This window comes from Saccoglossus kowalevskii, chromosome 3, assembly GCF_978046115.1.
Source record: "Saccoglossus kowalevskii chromosome 3, keSacKowa6.1, whole genome shotgun sequence".
Classification (NCBI taxonomy): Eukaryota; Metazoa; Hemichordata; class Enteropneusta; family Harrimaniidae; genus Saccoglossus; species Saccoglossus kowalevskii.
In genome coordinates, this window is record NC_140643.1 from 45,947,409 (window position 1) to 45,973,166 (window position 25,758).

The 25,758-nt window shown below is 41.6% G+C and overlaps 1 protein-coding gene across 1 annotated transcript in view; it reads right to left on the reverse strand.

The window, feature by feature from the left end:
- The window catches only part of LOC100375519 (inter-alpha-trypsin inhibitor heavy chain H3-like), a 108,345-nt gene extending 83,277 nt beyond the window's left edge, over positions 1 to 25,068 (reverse strand). The window contains exons 1-9 of the mRNA XM_085497263.1: positions 24,627 to 25,068; positions 22,589 to 22,624; positions 22,108 to 22,265; positions 15,819 to 15,929; positions 14,925 to 15,063; positions 14,280 to 14,555; positions 13,590 to 13,878; positions 12,431 to 12,966; positions 11,879 to 12,152 (exon numbers count right to left, since the gene is read on the reverse strand). Of these exons, the coding sequence (XP_085353389.1) occupies positions 11,879 to 12,152; positions 12,431 to 12,966; positions 13,590 to 13,878; positions 14,280 to 14,555; positions 14,925 to 15,063; positions 15,819 to 15,929; positions 22,108 to 22,265; positions 22,589 to 22,624; positions 24,627 to 24,746 (1,939 nt within the window). The 5' untranslated portion in view covers positions 24,747 to 25,068. The remainder of the gene's footprint in view (positions 1 to 11,878; positions 12,153 to 12,430; positions 12,967 to 13,589; positions 13,879 to 14,279; positions 14,556 to 14,924; positions 15,064 to 15,818; positions 15,930 to 22,107; positions 22,266 to 22,588; positions 22,625 to 24,626) is intronic.
- Between the last annotated feature and the right edge of the window lie 690 nt (positions 25,069 to 25,758).

The following is a 25,758-nucleotide window of genomic DNA, read 5'->3' on the forward strand; positions in this document are numbered from 1 at the left end:
CTAGTGAGGGTGATGTGAGGTAACTCTGAGTGTCTAGTTAGGGTGATGTGAGGTAACTCTGAGTGTCTAGTGAGGGTGATGTGGGGTAACTCTGAGTGTCTAGTTAGGGTGATGTGAGGTAACTCTGAGTGTCTAGTTAGGGTGATGTGGGGTAACTCTGAGTGTCTAGTGAGGGTGATGTGAGGTAACTCTGAGTGTCTAGTGTGGGTGGTGTGAGGTAACTCTGAGTGTCTAGTGAGGGTGATGTGAGGTAAGTCTGAGTATCTAGTGAGGGTGATGTGAGGTAACTCTGAGTGTCTAGTGTGGGTGGTGTGAGGTAACTCTGAGTGTCTGGTGAGGGTGATGTGAGGTAACTCTGAGTGTCTAGTTAGGGTGATGTGAGGTAACTCTGAGTGTCTAGTGAGGGTGATGTGAGGTAACTCTGAGTGTCTAGTTAGGGTGATGTGAGGTAACTCTGAGTGTCTAGTTAGGGTGATGTGAGGTAACTCTGAGTGTCTAGTGAGGGTGATGTGAGGTAACTCTGAGTGTCTAGTTAGGGTGATGTGAGGTAACTCTGAGTGTCTAGTGAGGGTGATGTGAGGTAACCCTGAGTGTCTAGTTAGGGTGATGTGAGGTAACTCTGAGTGTCAAGTGAGGGTGATGTGAGGTAACTCTGAGTGTCTAGTGAGGGTGATGTGAGGTAACTCTGAGTGTCTAGTGAGGGTGATGTGAGGTAACTCTGAGTGTCTAGTTAGGGTGATGTGAGGTAACTCTGAGTGTCTAGTTAGGGTGATGTGAGGTAACTCTGAGTGTCTAGTGAGGGTGATGTGAGGTAACTCTGAGTATCTAGTGAGGGTGATGTGAGGTAACTCTGAGTGTCTAGTGTGGGTGGTGTGAGGTAACTCTGAGTGTCTGGTGAGGGTGATGTGAGGTAACTCTGAGTGTCTAGTTAGGGTGATGTGAGGTAACTCTGAGTGTCTAGTGAGGGTGATGTGAGGTAACTCTGAGTGTCTAGTTAGGGTGATGTGAGGTAACTCTGAGTGTCTAGTTAGGGTGATGTGGGGTAACTCTGAGTGTCTAGTGAGGGTGATGTGAGGTAACTCTGAGTGTCTAGTGTGGGTGGTGTGAGGTAACTCTGAGTGTCTAGTGAGGGTGATGTGAGGTAAGTCTGAGTATCTAGTGAGGGTGATGTGAGGTAACTCTGAGTGTCTAGTGAGGGTGATGTGAGGTAACTCTGAGTGTCTAGTTAGGGTGATGTGAGGTAACTCTGAGTGTCTAGTGAGGGTGATGTGAGGTAACTCTGAGTATCTAGTGAGGGTGATGTGAGGTAACTCTGAGTGTCTAGTGTGGGTGGTGTGAGGTAACTCTGAGTGTCTGGTGAGGGTGATGTGAGGTAACTCTGAGTGTCTAGTTAGGGTGATGTGAGGTAACTCTGAGTGTCTAGTGAGGGTGATGTGAGGTAACTCTGAGTGTCTAGTTAGGGTGATGTGAGGTAACTCTGAGTGTCTAGTGAGGGTGATGTGGGGTAACTCTGAGTGTCTAGTTAGGGTGATGTGAGGTAACTCTGAGTGTCTAGTTAGGGTGATGTGGGGTAACTCTGAGTGTCTAGTTAGGGTGATGTGAGGTAACTCTGAGTGTCTAGTTAGGGTGATGTGAGGTAACTCTGAGTGTCTAGTGAGGGTGATGTGAGGTAACTCTGAGTATCTAGTGAGGGTGATGTGAGGTAACTCTGAGTGTCTAGTGTGGGTGGTGTGAGGTAACTCTGAGTGTCTAGTTAGAGTGATGTGAGGTAACTCGGAGTGTCTAGTGAGGGTGGTGGTAGGTAACTCTGAGTGTCTAGTGAGGGTGATGTGAGGTAACTCTGAGTGTCTAGTGAGGGTGGTGGGAGGTAACTCTGAGTGTCTAGTCAGGGTGATGTGAGGTAACTCTGAGTGTCTAGTGAGGGTGATGTGAGGTAACTCTGAGTGTCTAGTGAGGGTGATGTGAGGTAACTCTGAGTATCTAGTGAGGGTGATGTGAGGTAACTCTGAGTGTCTGGTGAGGGTGATGTGAGGTAACTCTGAGTGTCTAGTTAGGGTGATGTGAGGTAACTCTGAGTGTCTAGTGAGGGTGATGTGAGGTAACTCTGAGTGTCTAGTTAGGGTGATGTGAGGTAACTCTGAGTGTCTAGTGAGGGTGATGTGGGGTAACTCTGAGTGTCTAGTTAGGGTGATGTGAGGTAACTCTGAGTGTCTAGTGAGGGTGATGTGAGGTAACTCTGAGTGTCTAGTAAGGGTGATGTGAGGTAACTCTGAGTGTCTAGTGAGGGTGATGTGGGGTAACTCTGAGTATCTAGTGAGGGTGATGTGAGGTAACTCTGAGTGTCTAGTGAGGGTGATGTGAGGTAACTCTGAGTGTCTAGTTAGGGTGATGTGAGGTAACTCTGAGTGTCTAGTGAGGGTGATGTAAGGTAACTCTGAGTATCTAGTGAGGGTGATGTGAGGTAACTCTGAGTGTCTAGTGAGGGTGATGTGAGGTAACTCTGAGTGTCTAGTGTGGGTGGTGTGAGGTAACTCTGAGTGTCTAGTGAGGGTGATGTGAGGTAAGTCTGAGTATCTAGTGAGGGTGATGTGAGGTAACTCTGAGTGTCTAGTGTGGGTGGTGTGAGGTAACTCTGAGTGTCTGGTGAGGGTGATGTGAGGTAACTCTGAGTGTCTAGTTAGGGTGATGTGAGGTAACTCTGAGTGTCTAGTGAGGGTGATGTGAGGTAACTCTGAGTGTCTAGTTAGGGTGATGTGAGGTAACTCTGAGTGTCTAGTTAGGGTGATGTGAGGTAACTCTGAGTGTCTAGTGAGGGTGATGTGAGGTAACTCTGAGTGTCTAGTTAGGGTGATGTGAGGTAACTCTGAGTGTCTAGTGAGGGTGATGTGAGGTAACCCTGAGTGTCTAGTTAGGGTGATGTGAGGTAACTCTGAGTGTCAAGTGAGGGTGATGTGAGGTAACTCTGAGTGTCTAGTGAGGGTGATGTGAGGTAACTCTGAGTGTCTAGTGAGGGTGATGTGAGGTAACTCTGAGTGTCTAGTTAGGGTGATGTGAGGTAACTCTGAGTGTCTAGTTAGGGTGATGTGAGGTAACTCTGAGTGTCTAGTGAGGGTGATGTGAGGTAACTCTGAGTATCTAGTGAGGGTGATGTGAGGTAACTCTGAGTGTCTAGTGTGGGTGGTGTGAGGTAACTCTGAGTGTCTGGTGAGGGTGATGTGAGGTAACTCTGAGTGTCTAGTTAGGGTGATGTGAGGTAACTCTGAGTGTCTAGTGAGGGTGATGTGAGGTAACTCTGAGTGTCTAGTTAGGGTGATGTGAGGTAACTCTGAGTGTCTAGTGAGGGTGATGTGGGGTAACTCTGAGTGTCTAGTTAGGGTGATGTGAGGTAACTCTGAGTGTCTAGTTAGGGTGATGTGGGGTAACTCTGAGTGTCTAGTTAGGGTGATGTGAGGTAACTCTGAGTGTCTAGTGAGGGTGATGTGAGGTAACTCTGAGTGTCTAGTTAGAGTGATGTGAGGTAACTCGGAGTGTCTAGTGAGGGTGGTGGTAGGTAACTCTGAGTGTCTAGTGAGGGTGATGTGAGGTAACTCTGAGTGTCTAGTGAGGGTGGTGGGAGGTAACTCTGAGTGTCTAGTCAGGGTGATGTGAGGTAACTCTGAGTGTCTAGTGAGGGTGATGTGAGGTAACTCTGAGTGTCTAGTGAGGGTGATGTGAGGTAACTCTGAGTATCTAGTGAGGGTGATGTGAGGTAACTCTGAGTGTCTAGTGTGGGTGGTGTGAGGTAACTCTGAGTGTCTGGTGAGGGTGATGTGAGGTAACTCTGAGTGTCTAGTTAGGGTGATGTGAGGTAACTCTGAGTGTCTAGTGAGGGTGATGTGAGGTAACTCTGAGTGTCTAGTTAGGGTGATGTGAGGTAACTCTGAGTGTCTAGTGAGGGTGATGTGGGGTAACTCTGAGTGTCTAGTTAGGGTGATGTGAGGTAACTCTGAGTGTCTAGTGAGGGTGATGTGAGGTAACTCTGAGTGTCTAGTAAGGGTGATGTGAGGTAACTCTGAGTGTCTAGTGAGGGTGATGTGGGGTAACTCTGAGTATCTAGTGAGGGTGATGTGAGGTAACTCTGAGTGTCTAGTGAGGGTGATGTGAGGTAACTCTGAGTGTCTAGTTAGGGTGATGTGAGGTAACTCTGAGTGTCTAGTGAGGGTGATGTAAGGTAACTCTGAGTATCTAGTGAGGGTGATGTGAGGTAACTCTGAGTGTCTAGTGAGGGTGATGTGAGGTAACTCTGAGTGTCTAGTGAGGGTGGTGTGAGGTAACTCTGAGTGTCTAGTGAGGGTGATGTGAGGTAACTCTGAGTGTCTAGTTAGGGTGATGTGAGGTAACTCTGAGTGTCTAGTGAGGGTGATGTGAGGTAACTCTGAGTATCTAGTGAGGGTGATGTGAGGTAACTCTGAGTGTCTAGTGTGGGTGGTGTGAGGTAACTCTGAGTGTCTAGTGAGGGTGATGTGAGGTAAGTCTGAGTATCTAGTGAGGGTGATGTGAGGTAACTCTGAGTGTCTAGTGTGGGTGGTGTGAGGTAACTCTGAGTGTCTGGTGAGGGTGATGTGAGGTAACTCTGAGTGTCTAGTTAGGGTGATGTGAGGTAACTCTGAGTGTCTAGTGAGGGTGATGTGAGGTAACTCTGAGTGTCTAGTTAGGGTGATGTGAGGTAACTCTGAGTGTCTAGTGAGGGTGATGTGAGGTAACTCTGAGTGTCTAGTTAGGGTGATGTGAGGTAACTCTGAGTGTCTAGTGAGGGTGATGTGAGGTAACTCTGAGTGTCTAGTTAGGGTGATGTGAGGTAACTCTGAGTGTCTAGTGAGGGTGATGTGAGGTAACCCTGAGTGTCTAGTTAGGGTGATGTGAGGTAACTCTGAGTGTCAAGTGAGGGTGATGTGAGGTAACTCTGAGTGTCTAGTGAGGGTGATGTGAGGTAACTCTGAGTGTCTAGTGAGGGTGATGTGAGGTAACTCTGAGTGTCTAGTTAGGGTGATGTGAGGTAACTCTGAGTGTCTAGTTAGGGTGATGTGAGGTAACTCTGAGTGTCTAGTGAGGGTGATGTGAGGTAACTCTGAGTATCTAGTGAGGGTGATGTGAGGTAACTCTGAGTGTCTAGTGTGGGTGGTGTGGGGTAACTCTGAGTGTCTAGTGAGGGTGATGTGAGGTAACTCTGAGTGTCTAGTTAGGGTGATGTGAGGTAACTCTGAGTGTCTAGTGAGGGTGATGTGAGGTAACTCTGAGTGTCTAGTTAGGGTGATGTGAGGTAACTCTGAGTGTCTAGTGAGGGTGATGTGGGGTAACTCTGAGTGTCTAGTTAGGGTGATGTGAGGTAACTCTGAGTGTCTAGTTAGGGTGATGTGGGGTAACTCTGAGTGTCTAGTGAGGGTGATGTGAGGTAACTCTGAGTGTCTAGTGTGGGTGGTGTGAGGTAACTCTGAGTGTCTAGTGAGGGTGATGTGAGGTAAGTCTGAGTATCTAGTGAGGGTGATGTGAGGTAACTCTGAGTGTCTAGTGTGGGTGGTGTGAGGTAACTCTGAGTGTCTGGTGAGGGTGATGTGAGGTAACTCTGAGTGTCTAGTTAGGGTGATGTGAGGTAACTCTGAGTGTCTAGTGAGGGTGATGTGAGGTAACTCTGAGTGTCTAGTTAGGGTGATGTGAGGTAACTCTGAGTGTCTAGTTAGGGTGATGTGAGGTAACTCTGAGTGTCTAGTGAGGGTGATGTGAGGTAACTCTGAGTGTCTAGTTAGGGTGATGTGAGGTAACTCTGAGTGTCTAGTGAGGGTGATGTGAGGTAACCCTGAGTGTCTAGTTAGGGTGATGTGAGGTAACTCTGAGTGTCAAGTGAGGGTGATGTGAGGTAACTCTGAGTGTCTAGTGAGGGTGATGTGAGGTAACTCTGAGTGTCTAGTGAGGGTGATGTGAGGTAACTCTGAGTGTCTAGTTAGGGTGATGTGAGGTAACTCTGAGTGTCTAGTTATGGTGATGTGAGGTAACTCTGAGTGTCTAGTGAGGGTGATGTGAGGTAACTCTGAGTATCTAGTGAGGGTGATGTGAGGTAACTCTGAGTGTCTAGTGTGGGTGGTGTGAGGTAACTCTGAGTGTCTGGTGAGGGTGATGTGAGGTAACTCTGAGTGTCTAGTTAGGGTGATGTGAGGTAACTCTGAGTGTCTAGTGAGGGTGATGTGAGGTAACTCTGAGTGTCTAGTTAGGGTGATGTGAGGTAACTCTGAGTGTCTAGTTAGGGTGATGTGGGGTAACTCTGAGTGTCTAGTGAGGGTGATGTGAGGTAACTCTGAGTGTCTAGTGTGGGTGGTGTGAGGTAACTCTGAGTGTCTAGTGAGGGTGATGTGAGGTAAGTCTGAGTATCTAGTGAGGGTGATGTGAGGTAACTCTGAGTGTCTAGTGTGGGTGGTGTGAGGTAACTCTGAGTGTCTGGTGAGGGTGATGTGAGGTAACTCTGAGTGTCTAGTTAGGGTGATGTGAGGTAACTCTGAGTGTCTAGTGAGGGTGATGTGAGGTAACTCTGAGTGTCTAGTTAGGGTGATGTGAGGTAACTCTGAGTGTCTAGTTAGTGTGATGTGAGGTAACTCTGAGTGTCTAGTGAGGGTGATGTGAGGTAACTCTGAGTGTCTAGTTAGGGTGATGTGAGGTAACTCTGAGTGTCTAGTGAGGGTGATGTGAGGTAACCCTGAGTGTCTAGTTAGGGTGATGTGAGGTAACTCTGAGTGTCAAGTGAGGGTGATGTGAGGTAACTCTGAGTGTCTAGTGAGGGTGATGTGAGGTAACTCTGAGTGTCTAGTGAGGGTGATGTGAGGTAACTCTGAGTGTCTAGTTAGGGTGATGTGAGGTAACTCTGAGTGTCTAGTTAGGGTGATGTGAGGTAACTCTGAGTGTCTAGTGAGGGTGATGTGAGGTAACTCTGAGTATCTAGTGAGGGTGATGTGAGGTAACTCTGAGTGTCTAGTGTGGGTGGTGTGAGGTAACTCTGAGTGTCTGGTGAGGGTGATGTGAGGTAACTCTGAGTGTCTAGTTAGGGTGATGTGAGGTAACTCTGAGTGTCTAGTGAGGGTGATGTGAGGTAACTCTGAGTGTCTAGTTAGGGTGATGTGAGGTAACTCTGAGTGTCTAGTGAGGGTGATGTGGGGTAACTCTGAGTGTCTAGTTAGGGTGATGTGAGGTAACTCTGAGTGTCTAGTTAGGGTGATGTGGGGTAACTCTGAGTGTCTAGTTAGGGTGATGTGAGGTAACTCTGAGTGTCTAGTGAGGGTGATGTGAGGTAACTCTGAGTGTCTAGTTAGAGTGATGTGAGGTAACTCGGAGTGTCTAGTGAGGGTGGTGGTAGGTAACTCTGAGTGTCTAGTGAGGGTGATGTGAGGTAACTCTGAGTGTCTAGTGAGGGTGGTGGGAGGTAACTCTGAGTGTCTAGTGAGGGTGATGTGAGGTAACTCTGAGTGTCTAGTGAGGGTGATGTGAGGTAACTCTGAGTGTCTGGTGAGGGTGATGTGAGGTAACTCTGAGTGTCTAGTTAGGGTAATGTGAGGTAACTCTGAGTGTCTAGTGAGGGTGATGTGAGGTAACTCTGAGTGTCTAGTTAGGGTGATGTGAGGTAACTCTGAGTGTCTAGTGAGGGTGATGTGGGGTAACTCTGAGTGTCTAGTTAGGGTGATGTGAGGTAACTCTGAGTGTCTAGTGAGGGTGATGTGAGGTAACTCTGAGTGTCTAGTTAGGGTGATGTGAGGTAACTCTGAGTGTCTAGTGAGGGTGATGTGGGGTAACTCTGAGTATCAAGTGAGGGTGATGTGAGGTAACTCTGAGTGTCTAGTGAGGGTGATGTGAGGTAACTCTGAGTGTCTAGTGAGGGTGATGTGAGGTAACTCTGAGTGTCTAGTGAGGGTGATGTGAGGTAACTCTGAGTGTCTAGTTAGGGTGATGTGAGGTAACTCTGAGTGTCTAGTGAGGGTGATGTGAGGTAACTCTGAGTGTCTAGTTAGGGTGATGTGAGGTAACTCTGAGTGTCTAGTGAGGGTGATGTGAGGTAACTCTGAGTGTCTAGTTAGGGTGATGTGAGGTAACTCTGAGTGTCAAGTGAGGGTGATGTGAGGTAACTCTGAGTGTCCAGTGAGGGTGATGTAAGGTAACTCTGAGTATCTAGTGAGGGTGATGTGAGGTAACTCTGAGTGTCTAGTGAGGGTGATGTGAGGTAACTCTGAGTGTCTAGTGAGGGTGATGTGAGGTAACTCTGAGTGTCTAGTGAGGGTGATGTGAGGTAACTCTGAGTGTCTAGTGAGGGTGATGTGAGGTAACTCTGAGTATCTAGTGAGGGTGATGTGAGGTAACTCTGAGTGTCTAGTGTGGGTGGTGTGAGGTAACTCTGAGTGTCTGGTGAGGGTGATGTGAGGTAACTCTGAGTGTCTAGTTAGGGTGATGTGAGGTAACTCTGAGTGTCTAGTGAGGGTGATGTGAGGTAACTCTGAGTGTCTAGTTAGGGTGATGTGAGGTAACTCTGAGTGTCTAGTGAGGGTAATGTGGGGTAACTCTGAGTGTCTAGTTAGGGTGATGTGAGGTAACTCTGAGTGTCTAGTGAGGGTGATGTGAGGTAACTCTGAGTGTCTAGTAAGGGTGATGTGAGGTAACTCTGAGTGTCTAGTTAGGGTGATGTGGGGTAACTCTGAGTGTCTAGTGTGGGTGGTGTGAGGTAACTCTGAGTGTCTTGTGAGGGTGATGTGAGGTAAGTCTGAGTATCTAGTGAGGGTGATGTGAGGTAACTCTGAGTGTCTAGTGTGGGTGGTGTGAGGTAACTCTGAGTGTCTGGTGAGGGTGATGTGAGGTAACTCTGAGTGTCTAGTGAGGGTGATGTGAGGTAACTCTGAGTGTCTAGTTAGGGTGATGCGAGGTAACTCTGAGTGTCTAGTGAGGGTGATGTGAGGTAACTCTGAGTGTCTAGTTAGGGTGATGTGAGGTAACTCTGAGTGTCTAGTGAGGGTGATGTGAGGTAACTCTGAGTGTCTAGTTAGGGTGATGTGAGGTAACTCTGAGTGTCTAGTGAGGGTGATGTGAGGTAACCCTGAGTGTCTAGTTAGGGTGATGTGAGGTAACTCTGAGTGTCAAGTGAGGGTGATGTGAGGTAACTCTGAGTGTCTAGTGAGGGTGATGTGAGGTAACTCTGAGTGTCTAGTGAGGGTGATGTGAGGTAACTCTGAGTGTCTAGTTAGGGTGATGTGAGGTAACTCTGAGTGTCTAGTTAGGGTGATGTGAGGTAACTCTGAGTGTCCAGTGAGGGTGATGTGAGGTAACTCTGAGTATCTAGTGAGGGTGATGTGAGGTAACTCTGAGTGTCTAGTGTGGGTGGTGTGAGGTAACTCTGAGTGTCTGGTGAGGGTGATGTGAGGTAACTCTGAGTGTCTAGTTAGGGTGATGTGAGGTAACTCTGAGTGTCTAGTGAGGGTGATGTGAGGTAACTCTGAGTGTCTAGTTAGGGTGATGTGAGGTAACTCTGAGTGTCTAGTGAGGGTGATGTGGGGTAACTCTGAGTGTCTAGTTAGGGTGATGTGAGGTAACTCTGAGTGTCTAGTTAGGGTGATGTGGGGTAACTCTGAGTGTCTAGTGTGGGTGGTGTGAGGTAACTCTGAGTGTCTAGTGAGGGTGATGTGAGGTAAGTCTGAGTATCTAGTGAGGGTGATGTGAGGTAACTCTGAGTGTCTAGTGTGGGTGGTGTGAGGTAACTCTGAGTGTCTGGTGAGGGTGATGTGAGGTAACTCTGAGTGTCTAGTTAGGGTGATGTGAGGTAACTCTGAGTGTCTAGTGAGGGTGATGTGAGGTAACTCTGAGTGTCTAGTTAGGGTGATGTGAGGTAACTCTGAGTGTCTAGTGAGGGTGATGTGAGGTAACTCTGAGTGTCTAGTTAGGGTGATGTGAGGTAACTCTGAGTGTCTAGTGAGGGTGATGTGAGGTAACTCTGAGTGTCTAGTTAGGGTGATGTGAGGTAACTCTGAGTGTCTAGTGAGGGTGATGTGAGGTAACCCTGAGTGTCTAGTTAGGGTGATGTGAGGTAACTCTGAGTGTCAAGTGAGGGTGATGTGAGGTAACTCTGAGTGTCTAGTGAGGGTGATGTGAGGTAACTCTGAGTGTCTAGTGAGGGTGATGTGAGGTAACTCTGAGTGTCTAGTTAGGGTGATGTGAGGTAACTCTGAGTGTCTAGTTAGGGTGATGTGAGGTAACTCTGAGTGTCTAGTGAGGGTGATGTGAGGTAACTCTGAGTATCTAGTGAGGGTGATGTGAGGTAACTCTGAGTGTCTAGTGTGGGTGGTGTGAGGTAACTCTGAGTGTCTGGTGAGGGTGATGTGAGGTAACTCTGAGTGTCTAGTTAGGGTGATGTGAGGTAACTCTGAGTGTCTAGTGAGGGTGATGTGAGGTAACTCTGAGTGTCTAGTTAGGGTGATGTGAGGTAACTCTGAGTGTCTAGTGAGGGTGATGTGGGGTAACTCTGAGTGTCTAGTTAGGGTGATGTGAGGTAACTCTGAGTGTCTAGTTAGGGTGATGTGGGGTAACTCTGAGTGTCTAGTTAGGGTGATGTGAGGTAACTCTGAGTGTCTAGTGAGGGTGATGTGAGGTAACTCTGAGTGTCTAGTTAGAGTGATGTGAGGTAACTCGGAGTGTCTAGTGAGGGTGGTGGTTGGTAACTCTGAGTGTCTAGTGAGGGTGATGTGAGGTAACTCTGAGTGTCTAGTGAGGGTGGTGGGAGGTAACTCTGAGTGTCTAGTGAGGGTGGTGGGAGGTAACTCTGAGTGGTCCAGTTTATAGAATGAAGTCACATATTATACATTAAAAATGACGTTTTTTTCGCCTTTATCATTTGTAAATACACTTAGAATATAATAATTGTTATTAAATGTGAGTAATACACCGTGAATCATATGCAAAAAAAACAAATAAATATTACGATATGAGTTTCTTTTTCATGGGTTGCGTGCGTGGGAGTCCCTGACCATCAGGTAGGATTTAGTTTTGTATTGCAAAAATGAGCGCATGCGCAGTTTAGGCGACAGAAGATGAAATGCTAAACCCGAATTCTGGTTCAATATCGAGGACTGCGACTTAGACTGATTTTAGATGGAGTGCCCTAGAGTAATTATCCAAACAAGCATTCAGAGCAACTGGATTTGGTTAACCTACTTAATAATGTATATTGCATACGGGCATTTTCCATACAGAGCTACTTGTATTTGTGTGAGGTGGTGTACACTAGCTAGACACGCACTGACAGTGTTATTCCCTACATTGTGTGTCCAGGGTAAGACCACTGCAGAATTTATAATGTGCACAAATTAAATGAATGACTGGAGAGAAGTCGCATATTTCACATGAAGCTTCAAAACCACCTTGAAGTCTAGAATATCTGCACTAGCTTCAGAAAGTGGTTTGATACAATACGTGATGCATAAATAATGGCATTTTGAGTGATTCTCGTCATGGCAAATATGATAATGAGTAAAAATACAATCGCTGTATTTTCTGACGAGGAGGTGGTGCCAGACACATGTACACATTTTCTATAAATTACGCACCTACGGCGCATCTGTGGCGTAAATTAGTGACACGAAGGCGGTTCAAAGTATCGATGTCGTGTTCATCTGTAAGTAGTCCATCAATGAAATTATACTATATTTTAACTAAATACAATTTGAGAAGCAATGCCTTCACTTAATACGTATTTTTGACGGTATAGGGTGCGATATATAGGAATGGTGCACTGCATGTCTGAATAATATCGATAATGAACAGCTTTTCTTTCATTTACGTCACACTAAGCGTACGGCCACCAGAGGGTGCAACTTAGACTGACCTGAATTCGCGGTGTTATCTTCCGATTCCTCGGCCTCACCACGTGCTGCATTTGTCGTCGGTTCTTCTGGTTTGATTACCACCATTGAAGTCAACGGCGTCACGAAGTTGTATTTCAACGACAAGTCGAGAGCTTTAGCGGACAACGAGGCGTTTTCTTCTGGATCCACTGTTAAGACACGCTTTTTGAGAAGCTCTTTGATGGTGAGGTATGCCCAGAGACGTTCGATAAAGTCTTCGGGGATATGTTTGTTCACCAAAACTGAAGGCATTACCTATTACGACATATAGTTACACATAAGATAAACAATCAAAATATGATAAAACGTCGGCAATAACCGTGGTACGTTAGTATAATGTAATTCAGAATACCTATCGCATACATTAGCTGCACTCGATGGTCAACTTAGGATCTCATTTGTACGTATCTTAAAATGGAAACAAAATACTTGAATGAACTCATAAAGCATGTTTATTCTAGCTTTTGCCTCGTAATTATTCTAGGGCGTAACAATTCCATCCCAGTATACATGATATTCCGGCATATGCTTACCGTTGGATCTATTTCGGCATCAAGTTCAAGTTGGGTGTCGGCCGTGTTGGCTGTGATACGTGTTTGTAAGACATCATTGTCAACTAGCCTGCCAGCTACTACCAGTTCCGAACCATTAAAATAATTAGGGAAGGTACTCTGTGTCATACTATTCTCCTCCACGTTATCGCCCAGATACTGGATGTCAACGTCGAATAGCAGCGGCGTAGCTACCTCGTCGTAGAAACCCTTCAGCTGTAGATAGCCATCGGCATCTTCGTATATCCGCCTAGCAATGCCTTGATTCTCTAACGATATTTTCTGCAAGAACTTAAAATTAACGTCACCTCCAAAACCAAGGCAGAAAAGGGAGTACTGTCCGTCAATGTAGGTTTTAGCGTTTTCTTGGATCTTAGTCAGTTGAGTTTCCCCAGACGTCGGTTGTCCATCTGTCAACATGATGACCAGAAACGCCGATCTTTCCGTGTTTTCTGCATCGTCGGTGACGCGTCGAAGCATTTCAACACCTTCTACCAATCCGCCATTAAAGTTGGTACCTAGTATAGAGTGGTAATTAAGTCGGAGACAAAACATATCACGACTTAGTGGCAGGCATGGGCCAAGAGAGACACACCGAGAACGCGAACAATCGGTGATGGGGTAACAGTTATACCTACAATAATGATAACATTCATTTTAAAACTACTGGTGAATGTAGTGTGTACATTACTACTTCGCTTCTCATTTCCTATATCGCATATTCCGCCAGCCAGTTTAACTCGAAACACCGACCCAGCTATATCAATCCGTCATTTTATTAGCCCAACAAACTGATGACCATTTTTCCCCTATATTTTACATTCAACTCGGTGAAAATAAACTCCACACAAAACACTCAAAAAGTATTTTTAGCGAAAATTAATTCTAGCTCTAATTTGAGCGTTACTTCTACTGAAAAATGACTGGGTCGATAATTTTGAAATGTAAAATAACCTTTGAACCTTAAATTTCATGTTGGATTTGAATAATAAAAACTCCGGTTTACTGTTGGAGATTAATACTAAATGTTTTGTTGAATAAATCATCTCAAATCGGGAACAAAAAAATGAATTTAAAACTCAGTCTCGTTTGAATAGACAAAACGTTATCAGTAAATTATCAGTAATACCACGCAACTAACCTCCACTAGCCCGCAGGTTGTTTACGAAATTTTTAGCTTCGAGAATGTTTTCTTGAGTTGCGAGGATCATCATGTTCTCTTTCCAAAACGACACCTCATACGAAAATGTCAAAATATTAAATCGGTCAAAACTGCGCATGTCATCCAATATAACCCGGAGAGCTTCTTTGGTTTGTCCCATTTTTGCACCATCCATGGATCCACTCACGTCGATAACGAATAACACGTTCTTTTGGACGGGTGGCAGGCCAGTCGGTGCGAAGTAATGGACAAAATAGCCATTAAGAACCTACGAGGTAAGGACAGCAGAATAAGTTACGAGCCACAAATGAATGAGTATTGCAATAGTAGATAATGTTTTGTTTACTGCGAGATCTCGCATAATGCGTGAAAGGCGCGGACCAGAACGTGAAATACAGAGCTTCCAGAAGGAAATATGGCATTGAGATACTCTTACTGTTGCAAAATTGACAATTATCAAATGTGTATAGCGCTTTATCAAGCGTGGAAATGCCCAAAAATAGACTTGCGGTTGTCGTTTTGACGTCACTACAACGTTATAAACGTTGTTTGTTCTGTTTTTAAGTCCGATTTCACAAATAACGCGTGATCTCGACAACATTAGTTCTAGAAAGAATTACGTGTAATACTCAACCCTTATCGAAACAAATCTTTTAACCAATCCGCTACCTGTATTTGTCCCGCACTTAGGTCATGTGATACGTCATAGCGAATGACAAAGTCTCCGCTGATACCCTCAGATGATTGGTTCTTCTGTTCGTCCCTAGTTGGATAGTAATAAACATGCGCTCTCGTGTCCGACAACCGGTCGATGGTGGCGGGGGAGTCAGCACTTTGATCGATGTTCCAGGAATCCAAAACGTTGGTCACAATGGGCGGCGCATAAATGAACTCCAGGCCCTGGGGTTCGGTTATGTAGACATCGATCTTTAATCTATTCACGATCTACACGTCGACAGAAAAACAACGTCTTAGAACAAAGAGTGAGTGATAACAAACACAAACAACTTTATAACGTTAAATACTTGAATTATTAATTGATGAGAATTAGACATAGACCACTATCGAAGCAGACTAATATTTATATTTTACTCTGAGTCTGTTGTACATTTTATTTTGTTTTATGTGAAAATAAATTACGGAATGTTACTTTTATTGGGGTGGCATATAAAATATACAACTTTCCACATATAAATCGTAAAACAAGACTTTCCTTCCTTTGTTCATATCTGCCCCATAACATGTGCCATGACTATCATACTGCTTCTTGGAGTCTATTTTTCAGGCTCAATCTCACGAGATGGGGTTGCTTACCTGTCCCGGCCGGATGCTAATTCTATGTTCATATACTCCCAGACGTCTTTGCAACATTTCTTGGTATGTCAAAGTGAAGCTAAGTCTAGAGCCCGCAGCGACATTGACAGAAACCTTGAATGTGTTAGTAGACCGTGGCCTGACGTATTAAAAACAGTAAAAATAGTGTTACAGTTCTAGTCATCGGTGTTAATGAGTAATGGATGAGTTGAAAAGGGTTTGTGCCTCGGGGTGAAGCGCTGGGAGATCGGTCTGATTCGGGGTGAAGCACTGGAGCACTGTGAGATCTCCCGATGACTTTCACGAACAAAATCATTCTTGCAGCAGAATAATTGTACGTCAAAAAATAATTAAAATAAATAGTAATTATAGTAATTATATAAAAAAAATAAGCCAACGAGGATCTTATTTTAATCAGATTGCTAGGAATCGATCCTGGTGGGAAGCACTAGGAGTTGTCGTGGTTAATGGCTTGGAAGGGGTGGGGTACGATTGGAGGTCAAAATTATGGAATTCGACAGAAGATTCACAAATATTAGATCCATATGAGAGACTGTTATTTTGGCCCTGAAGTAATATATATGTAGATGTTATTATTGATGGCATACTTGATTTGTAAAATGATATGAAGAATGTATATGATTTTATGATGCATTATATGATTTACTTTCTATTATAAACAACGTGGGCAAATCATCAGCAAGCCAGTGGAATGAAGTTGACATTAATTTGATGTAACCATGACAACGACGGGACATACACTATGTGATGCGGCGTTGAGTATGGTAAGCATTTTGAACAAAGTCCATTCAGGGAAGTCCCTTTAAGAGATTGTTAAAATATGACATACATGTACGGCACCAATGATGTTCAGTACTATCAATAACTACTCACTTGACACTAACTTGACCGGCACTATGACCACGTTTCTTCGCCTTTTTGTACGCTTCCGCTGCTTTCTGTTTTTCTTTCACCTCTCCCACATAAGTAGTGCCGTTTAGTTCCCTGGTTCCAATAGATTATATAAATAACAGTTATGAAAATATCCGTAGTTTGCGTGGAAACAAGTCCAGTATATCTGCAACTCACGTTATGTATTTTTCTTTGAAAGTCACTGGACAGAAGTGACAGAAGTCTAAAGTGTTTAACTTTCAGGCGATGACCGTGTTTGTTCGTACATTGCAGATATTATTGATGTATAACAGAAAAAGAACAGGGCCAAAAATAGAGCTTTGAAGAACGACATGTGTTATATTTAAGTTATCAGGCACTGTATTGTTTACCCTAACAAACTGTTCTCTACTAGAATCGTTACTGTGGAACCATTCGATTTTTTTTCATTTACTGGTGGTCACTGGTGGTGCCAAAGGCTTTCTTAAAATCAATACAAACGCCCAGTCCAGATGACCCTCGATCGAAATGGTTATTAATCTTTATTGTTAGGCCAAGTAAGGATGATGATGTGTGACTTTTTTCTGAATGCAAATTAGAAATCATTCAATATAGTAAAACAAGTCCTACAAGTTGTTTTTTTGACTGTCTTACGAATATTTTGCTAATTATGGGTAATAATAATTATATAATTGCCAACTTTCTCCAAGGAATCCATTTTATAGAGCAAAGTAACTTCAGTGGTTTTAAGTAGTTTGGTTTTAAACGGAATATGATGATATGAGCAAGTTTTAGACACATATATGAAGCAGAATGACATAGTAGTCAAAATAAACCACGAGGTTTTATTGGATCAAGTAGTTTAGTTTCACGATCAACAACTGAATCTGAAATGAAATGAATGTGTTACTCTATTTGATGAATATGTTGTAAAATCAAAATCGGAATTTGTATTTGCAGTGCATTTTGGGCAAAGACTCTACATTTAAGGTTTCTAGAAACATAATTGTTGACGCCGTTTTCTGATCCATTTTTATTTAATTGTTTAGATATAGTTGATGTACGTGATTTTATATTCACAATTTCGTTTCAAGACTTTATTATTATCCCCTGACTGCTAAAAACCTGTTATTATAGTAAATTATTCCGGCCTTTCTTACAAGAGATTGTGTGATAACTTCTGTAGTTTTTTTTTCAGATTATCATTTCCTGGTCGTTTATGCACGTTCGAGTATAATTTATGTTTTGTTGTAATTGATTTAAGAATATCTTTTGACAACCAATGTTTATTGAGCCTATAGCAAGGTACTTACTGAACTAAAATCAACCCAACCAGCAATGCAATATAGATAAGTGAAATGGGTTTTGCAACACTGCTGGTTGGGTTACTTTTTCGTGTACAGTAACATGACACATAAAAACCAAATTCCGTGCACTCCTAAGCGTGATCCGTATGTCGCCGCCATAAATTGTTTACCTGACCTCCTTCTACGGTGCACTGCAAGGGACATGGTTTCAATATTGTAGGTAAGGTTCAAATGAATTATACAACAAAGCCTGCGTCCAGAGGACGTTGATTGCTATGGGAGAACATAAATAGTGGCTCCATTTGGATTAACCTGGATACCAACTGGATTTGTTTTGACCCTTCCCCTACACGATACTGCAATGGACACCCACTCGAATAAAGCCAGATAGACAGGGTTACACATGTAAAATCATAAATCACCCTGTAAAGTAAATACCGCCATGAAACTGTCTTCATGACTACAGTCTAATACAATATCAATAGCATAGAATGACTGTGCTCTCATATCAACGGTAATGTAATGGTCAAAATCGTTAACTGTGACCTAGTAACAAAAGCATGTTGACACAGGTGTGTGATCTAGAAGTAGACAGTCATACACTTTATCTGTTACATTCATGTGATCGAACAGCACTGTGAATGAAATGACACTCTGTATTGATTTGTCCACGCGTGAGATTAGCTGTCATATCGGCTGTCTGCTGTAATCCTGTCACATTGAGTGCTACTTATACACTCAATAGTTTCATCGTCAGGTTTATCGTTTTCACCCAGTTTTGACTCAGTTTAATTTAGTTTGATTTAGTTTGATGTGGTGTAGCGTAGTGTTAATTCACGTGTCTTGGTTGTTTTGTCATGTTTGCATCATGCTGGCATTTTAACACCACACTACGAAAACGGAAGCACTCTACGGTTCCATCGTAAGGTTTATCATTTCCACACAGTTTGACTCACTTTATTTTAGTTTGATTTGTGGTGTACGTAGGTTGTCCTCACTGTTTAAACTTATTGCTACTATGCACACTATATACAACCTGATCGTCGAGATCTCTGTAGAAACACTGTGCTTTAGTGTGTATATCATGTGAAGTATCGTGGATACTATGTCGTGTATATCATGTGAAGTATTGTGGATACTATGTCGTGTATATCATGTGAAGTATCGTGGATACTATGTCGTGTATATCATGTGAAGTATCGTGGATACTATGTCGTGTATATCATGTGAAGTATCGTGGATACTATGTCGTGTATATCATGTGAAGTATCGTGCATACTATGTCGTGTATATCATGTGAAGTATCGTGGATACTATGTCGTGTATATCATGTGAAGTATCGTGGATACTATGTCGTGTATATCATGTGAAGTATCGTGGATACTATGTCGTGTATATCATGTGAAGTATCGTGGATACTATGTCGTGTATATCATGTGAAGTATCGTGGATACTATGTCGTGTATATCATGTGAAGTATCGTGGATACTATGTCGTGTATATCATGTGAAGTATCGTGCATACTATGTCGTGTATATCATGTGAAGTATCGTGGATACTATGTCGTGTATATCATGTGAAGTATCGTGGATACTATGTCGTGTATATCATGTGAAGTATCGTGGATACTATGTCGTGTATATCATGTGAAGTATCGTGGATACTATGTCGTGTATATCATGTGAAGTATCGTGGATACTATGTCGTGTATATCATGTGAAGTATCGTGGATACTATGTCGTGTATATCATGTGAAGTATCGTGGATACTATGTCGTGTATATCATGTGAAGTATCGTGGATACTATGTCGTGTATATCATGTGAAGTATCGTGGATACTATGTCGTGTATATCATGTGAAGTATCGTGGATACTATGTCGTGTATATCATGTGAAGTATCGTGGATACTATGTCGTGTATATCATGTGAAGTATCGTGCATACTATGTCGTGTATATCATGTGAAGTATCGTGGATACTATGTCGTGTATATCATGTGAAGTATCGTGGATACTATGTCGTGTATATCATGTGAAGTATCGTAGATACTATGTCGTGTATATCATGTGAAGTATCGTGGATACTATGTCGTGTATATCATGTGAAGTATCGTGCATACTATGTCGTGTATATCATGTGAAGTATCGTGGATACTATGTCGTGTATATCATGTGAAGTATCGTGGATACTATGTCGTGTATATCATGTGAAGTATCGTGGATACTATGTCGTGTATATCATGTGAAGTATCGTGGATACTATGTCGTGTATATCATGTGAAGTACCGTGCATACTATGTCGTGTATATCATGTGAAGTATCGTGCATACTATGTCGTGTATATCATGTGAAGTATCGTGGATACTATGTCGTGTATACCATGTGAAGTATCGTGCATACTATGTCGTATATATCATGTGAAGTATCGTGCATACTATGTCGTGTACACTCAAATCTCTCCTACTGACCAGTTTGTGATAGATTATCCAATCACGAATTATTCGACACAGCCATTAGTATATATTACCATTGGCTATTCAATTCACTATGTGTGTATACATTGAGCAGATGTACGCATATCATGTCCATGCATGACCCCCCCCCCCTTCTAGGCTGCATTCTAGATCGCAAGGCTGCCCATATTTATATCTTGAGAGTTGTTTTCAATTTGAGATTTGAAATAATGTAAACTGACGTCAAATTTCAGCAACAAAAAGGAAACACGAAATCCCTGCTTGCCGCCAATTACTGGTATTTCGTAACTCGAAACCGTGTTTTTAAGATATGAGGCGAAGCGCAAATTCAACTTTGATCGTTTTGTGACCTAAGATTATTTGAGAGAAATAGGACTGGGGAGATATCTGTTGGCCCATTAGGATAGGGGGAGAGATATCGGTCGGCCTCATTACGACGGGGGGGGGGATATCGGTTGGCCTCATTAGGATGGGGGGGATATTGGTTGGCTAGTACTAAACTAGTATGATACAGTGAAAAGTGTACTTTACTAGTAAGATACAGTGTCAAGTGTACTAAACTAGTATGATACAGTGGAAAATGTACTTTACTGGTAAGATACAGTGTCAAGTGTACTAAACTAGTATGATACAGTGGAAAATGTACTTTACTAGTATAAGATATAGTGTCAAGTGTACTAAACAAGTATGATATGGTGTCAAGTGTACTAAACTAGTATGATACGGTGTCAAGTGTACTAAACTAGTATGATACAGTGAAAAGTGTACTTTACTAGTAAGATACAGTGTCAAGTGTACTAAACTAGTATGATACAGTAGAAAATGTACATTACTAGTACGATACAGTTTCAAGTATACTAAACTAGTATGATACAGTGAAAAATGTTCTTTACTAGTACGATACAGTGTCAAGTGTACTATACTAGTATGATACGGTGTCAAGTGTACTAAACTAGTATGATACAGTGGAAAATGTACTTTACTAGTAAGATACAGTGTCAAGTGTACTAAACTAGTATGATACAGTGGAAAATGTACTTTACTAGTAAGATACAGTGTCAAGTGTACTAAACTAGTATGATACAGTGGAAAATGTACTTTACTAGTATAAGATACAATGTCAAGTGTACTAAACAAGTATGATATGGTGTCAAGTGTACTAAACTAGTATGATACGGTGTCAAGTGTACTAAACTAGTATGATACAGCGGAAAATGTACTTTACTAGTAAGATACAGTGTCAAGTGTATTAAACTAGTATGATACAGTGGAAAATGTACTTTACTAGTAAGATACAGTGTCAAATGTACTAAACTAGTATGATACAGTGGAAAATGTACTTTACTAGTATAAGATACAGTGTCAAGTGTACTAAACAAGTATGATACGGTGTCAAGTGTACTAAACTAGTATGATACGGTGTCAAGTGTACTAAACTAGTATGATACAGTGAAAAGTGTACTTTACTAGTAAGATACAGTGTCAAGTGTACTAAACTAGTATGATACAGTGGAAAATGTACTTTACTAGTATGATACGGTGTCAAGTGTACTAAACTAGTATGATACAGTGAAAAGTGTACTAAACTAGTAAGATACAGTGTCAAGTGTACTAAACTAGTATGATACAGTGGAAAATGTACTTTACTAGTATAAGATACAGTGTCAAGTGTACTAAACAAGTATGATACGGTGTCAAGTGTACTAAACTAGTATGATACGGTGTCAAGTGTACTAAACTAGTATGATACAGTGAAAAGTGTACTTTACTAGTAAGATACAGTGTCAAGTGTACTAAACTAGTATGATACAGTGAAAAGTGTACTAAACTAGTATGATACGGTGTCTAGTGTACTAAACTAGTATGATACAGTGTCAAGTGTACTAAACAAGTATGATACGGTGTCAAGTGTACTAAACTAGTATGATACGGTGTCAAGTGAATTAAACTAGTATGATATAGTGGAAAATGTACTTTACTAGTACAATACAGGGGAAAGTACAATAAAATAATATGATACAGTTGAAAATGTACTTTACTAGTACAATACAGGGGAAAGTACAATAAAATATTATGATATAGTGTAAAATGTGTACTTTACTGGTACGATACAGTGTCAAGTGTGTTAAAATAGTATGATACAGTATAAAGTGTACTTTACTACTACGATACTTTGGAAAGTAAACTATACTGGTATGACACAGTGGGAAGCATACTTTACTAGTAAGACACAATGGGGCGTGTATTGTACTAGTACGATACAGTAGATACAGTACTTTTCTAGTACGACACGGAAAAATGTACTTTATCTGCATGGAAAGTGTACTTTACTAGTATATACACTGGACGGTGTACTCTACTTGCACGATACTGTTGTAGTGAATTCCACTGGTACTACACAGTCGGAATTTTACAATACCAGTATGAGAGAATGAAAATTTACTCTTCTATTATGATAAATGAAAAGTGTATTCTAGTAGTAAGATACGATGGAATTTAGTATTTCACTTACATTGAAAAGTTAGCAATGAATGCGGAATCCGGCAACTGAACGTTGAACTCAATTTCCCTCGCTGTCATTTCTTTGTTGACGATTTTACTGTTAACCATGGTGTTTGCAAATCGCGACGCAATGTATGACATTACATTTAGACTAGTTATCTCTGTTGCCTAGAATAGAAAATACAGACTTGTTTCTTGTTTCTACACATTTATATCACATGTTTAATGAATAAAATTTGGAAGGGTACATAGAATGATGGCTCTATGCGCACAAGGCAATTATACAAAAACATCATTACTATACAATAGACGATGTAAATAGTATTTGATGTGCTCGTTTGTGACCGTCGTTTTTCTTGTTTGACTCTTATTTCGAAAACAGCTGCGGGTTCAGAAAATATGTCGATCGTAAAAAAAAGGGGGGCGTAAAATATGGCATCAGCCTGTAATGCCTGCACGGTCACGTTCACCCGATGACGTCACGTACTCACCATAGACTCGGTATCCCGAACTTTCCTTTTCTGGAGCTGAAAACAAAAAACAGCCCAGTGTCAGTGAACATATGTATACACGTTACACAAAGTTGGGTTTGAATAAAAATAATAAAATGTTACTCTTGTACGCTTCATGTAATTGGCCGATGAGTATTATGCTGGTGTTCTCACGCTGGGTGGAACTGCTGCTTCGGGGTATATTTCATGTATGGTTAAAATCAACAACTGTGACAGACGATTACTTGCATCCGATCTATAATTCTGAGAAAGCCAAGGTTCGTCTATGCATATCATACCGATGTATTTCATTTCGACTGGGTCGAACATAATCGTAACATCGTGCACCCCATGGCCATAACCAAATTGTAATAATGAAATGTATAGTACTATGTTGATTGCTACAAAATGCCCTCTATGTATCTAAACCCGAAACGTATTACATGTGCACCCACAAAGGTATTTTTGCAATTATGTATTTGCATAAGTAGTTCACATCGTTAAGCTACCGTTGTGTATATATGGCCTTATAGTCATTTGCATTTCCATATAAGCAACATGGCGCGTGATGGTAATAATAATAATAAATAATAAATAATAACAATAATAATAATAATAATAATAATAATAATAATAATAATAATAATAATAATAATAATAATAATAATAATAATAATAATAATAATAATAATAATAATAATAATAATAATAATAAATAATAATAATAAATAATAATAATTAGCTACCATCTACAAATCAGTAGCTTAACCTGACAATCATATGCCTGGTTGTCTTTCGAAAAAAACAGGTTCCGAATTACGTTACGTTATTTCTTGATGTCGTCATTGCCATTACATCATAGGAGCTTACAGGTCGATACTCAACAATAAGCAAACTTCCAATGAACAAGGCTCATCGTATTTCTTTTAAAGAAATCCTTTTTTAAAACCCAAATTTATTGCTGTCAGTGTGTACGATGTGTGACGTTTTATTGCCTCAGCCACAATAAAGATTTTAACATCACCAATACCAGGGCAGCTTTTCTACGACCCCCCATCATAAATTATGACCAAAAACATAACAGTCTATACACCAGATGTGAATAGATTGTAAACTTCTTAATCAAACAAGGTTTGCGAGTAACAAACTCTTGCATTTAATCCACTGCAACTATTCATTCAGTTAAACACTTATCACCAGCTGGTAATTTAATTGTGTTATGATATGGAATATGGTCAACAAATAACAAAATAATAGTTAAAGCTCTTGTATTCGAGAGTTGCGAGTAGTGCACTGGGAGTTTCCTTCGCGTAAACGTATGCAATGTAGGTTATTGGTGACTTGCTTTCATTGAGTGTTTGGTTGTACATGTTAAAGCCTTGCGGTCGTCGCGCCGCGTCTTTTCGATATGGGGACTCATAAAATTGCGTAGTAAAAAAATGTACAGATAAGATACCGCTAAAAAATGCATTGATCACACTCTTCCAGTGACCCCGGTCAGATCGGCGCCTCAAATACTGCGCTGTTTCAATGCACGGTCATTTGCTGAACGCTATTATGCATTTGTGATGGGCAGCCTTTTTGAATGCATCAACAAAACACACAATGCACTCGAGCGATTGAATTTATGTGTATAATATATAAATACGATAAAACAAGTTCTATTGCGAAAGTTACTGGAGATCATTTACTCCCTTTCACTTTTATAAAGTTTCTGAAATTGCCTTCGTATGTTTCAAACAGCCAGGGTGCATCACACGACATGGAACAATGCAAGGTTTTGTGAACATTGTCCTTTCAACTTAATAACAACACACTTAAAAAAATAGTTCTGTAGATGCTCAAGGTTGGAATTTTGTTACTGCCTTACGAGTCCTTGTTATGTGCACCGTGGCGTGTTCGCACGATGACCAGGAGCGTTTTCGATTATCAGCCTCGAACGAGTGTCTGCCAATCACAGTTGCCGTGCACAATTCGTCGTTCGAGTAGATTTCTTAATAGTACTAAAATCTGGGTTTATGTCTTCATGGTAGCTTACCTGAAGGTGCGATTGTGGTCCATGCTCATTGATTGGCGCTACTATGTGGACTCCGCTTCCACACACGGCACATGCCCATAACGAAACCAACATAACCAGCATCTGTAAGGTCCGCTTCATCTTGCCAGCGCACGGTACACAGAAAAAGGTTTCTCGGCTGATGTGACCTAGATTCGAAATAGACCACCACAACAAGCTAAAGTAAAGAATGATAAGTACTGCTCTGTGTGTATATGCAAGCGACGATCTCCACACTCGTGGCTCCTAGTGTGTTTTGATCAATCCAAAAGTCGGATGGCTAAACCGCAGTGAAGGGGAATGAAACGCGGCGACCAAAAGCTTTGTGTTCACGACTGAAATGTTACACTGAAACTTGCATAGTACATGTATACGTATGGGAGCGATGTTCGACGGTTCGTGTTGACGCTTTGTAAACAGACCGGGTTATGCATGGCATTTACATAATTGTATGTGAAAAACCTCACATGACCCCATGATCATTGAAAGTTCTGTTATCAACAATTGCAACATCTAGTCGTGAATGTTTACTTTCTGATCTCCCTTTCATATTAATAAATTAATGCAAATGCAAATAATGAACATAAATGTTCCCTCACATAACACTTTATATTCTGATTCTCTGTGATTTGTACTATTGAGCATTGCTTTCTCTAAAACTTTACTGGCTTGCCATTTTGGACCCCATGAACACCATAAGGAGTTTGTTGTATTTGTTTTTTACGTTTTGCAACGTATGGTCTGACAAATAAAATCTTTGGGGAATATTTATTTATTTATTTATTTATTTATTTATTTATTTATTTATTTATTTATTTATTTATTTATTGCTTTCCTTTTGTAACAGGGGCTCACTATGTAAATTAGGAGCTGCACCAAATACTAGAACTCGTTCTCATCACCTGGCAGCTAATTTGCATGTTTCTGTGTTTCATACATCCAAAGACACAAACCAGGTGTTGGAGATTTTCTAAGATGTATATTAGTACTAAACTAATTAAAATCCGTTGTAGGTATAGGCTCCGATTTTTAATAAACTTAATAACGGCTTCCAAACTTAATAAATAAACAAAAATAACAACTTGAATGAAAAATATAAAAAAAGAAAAACTAT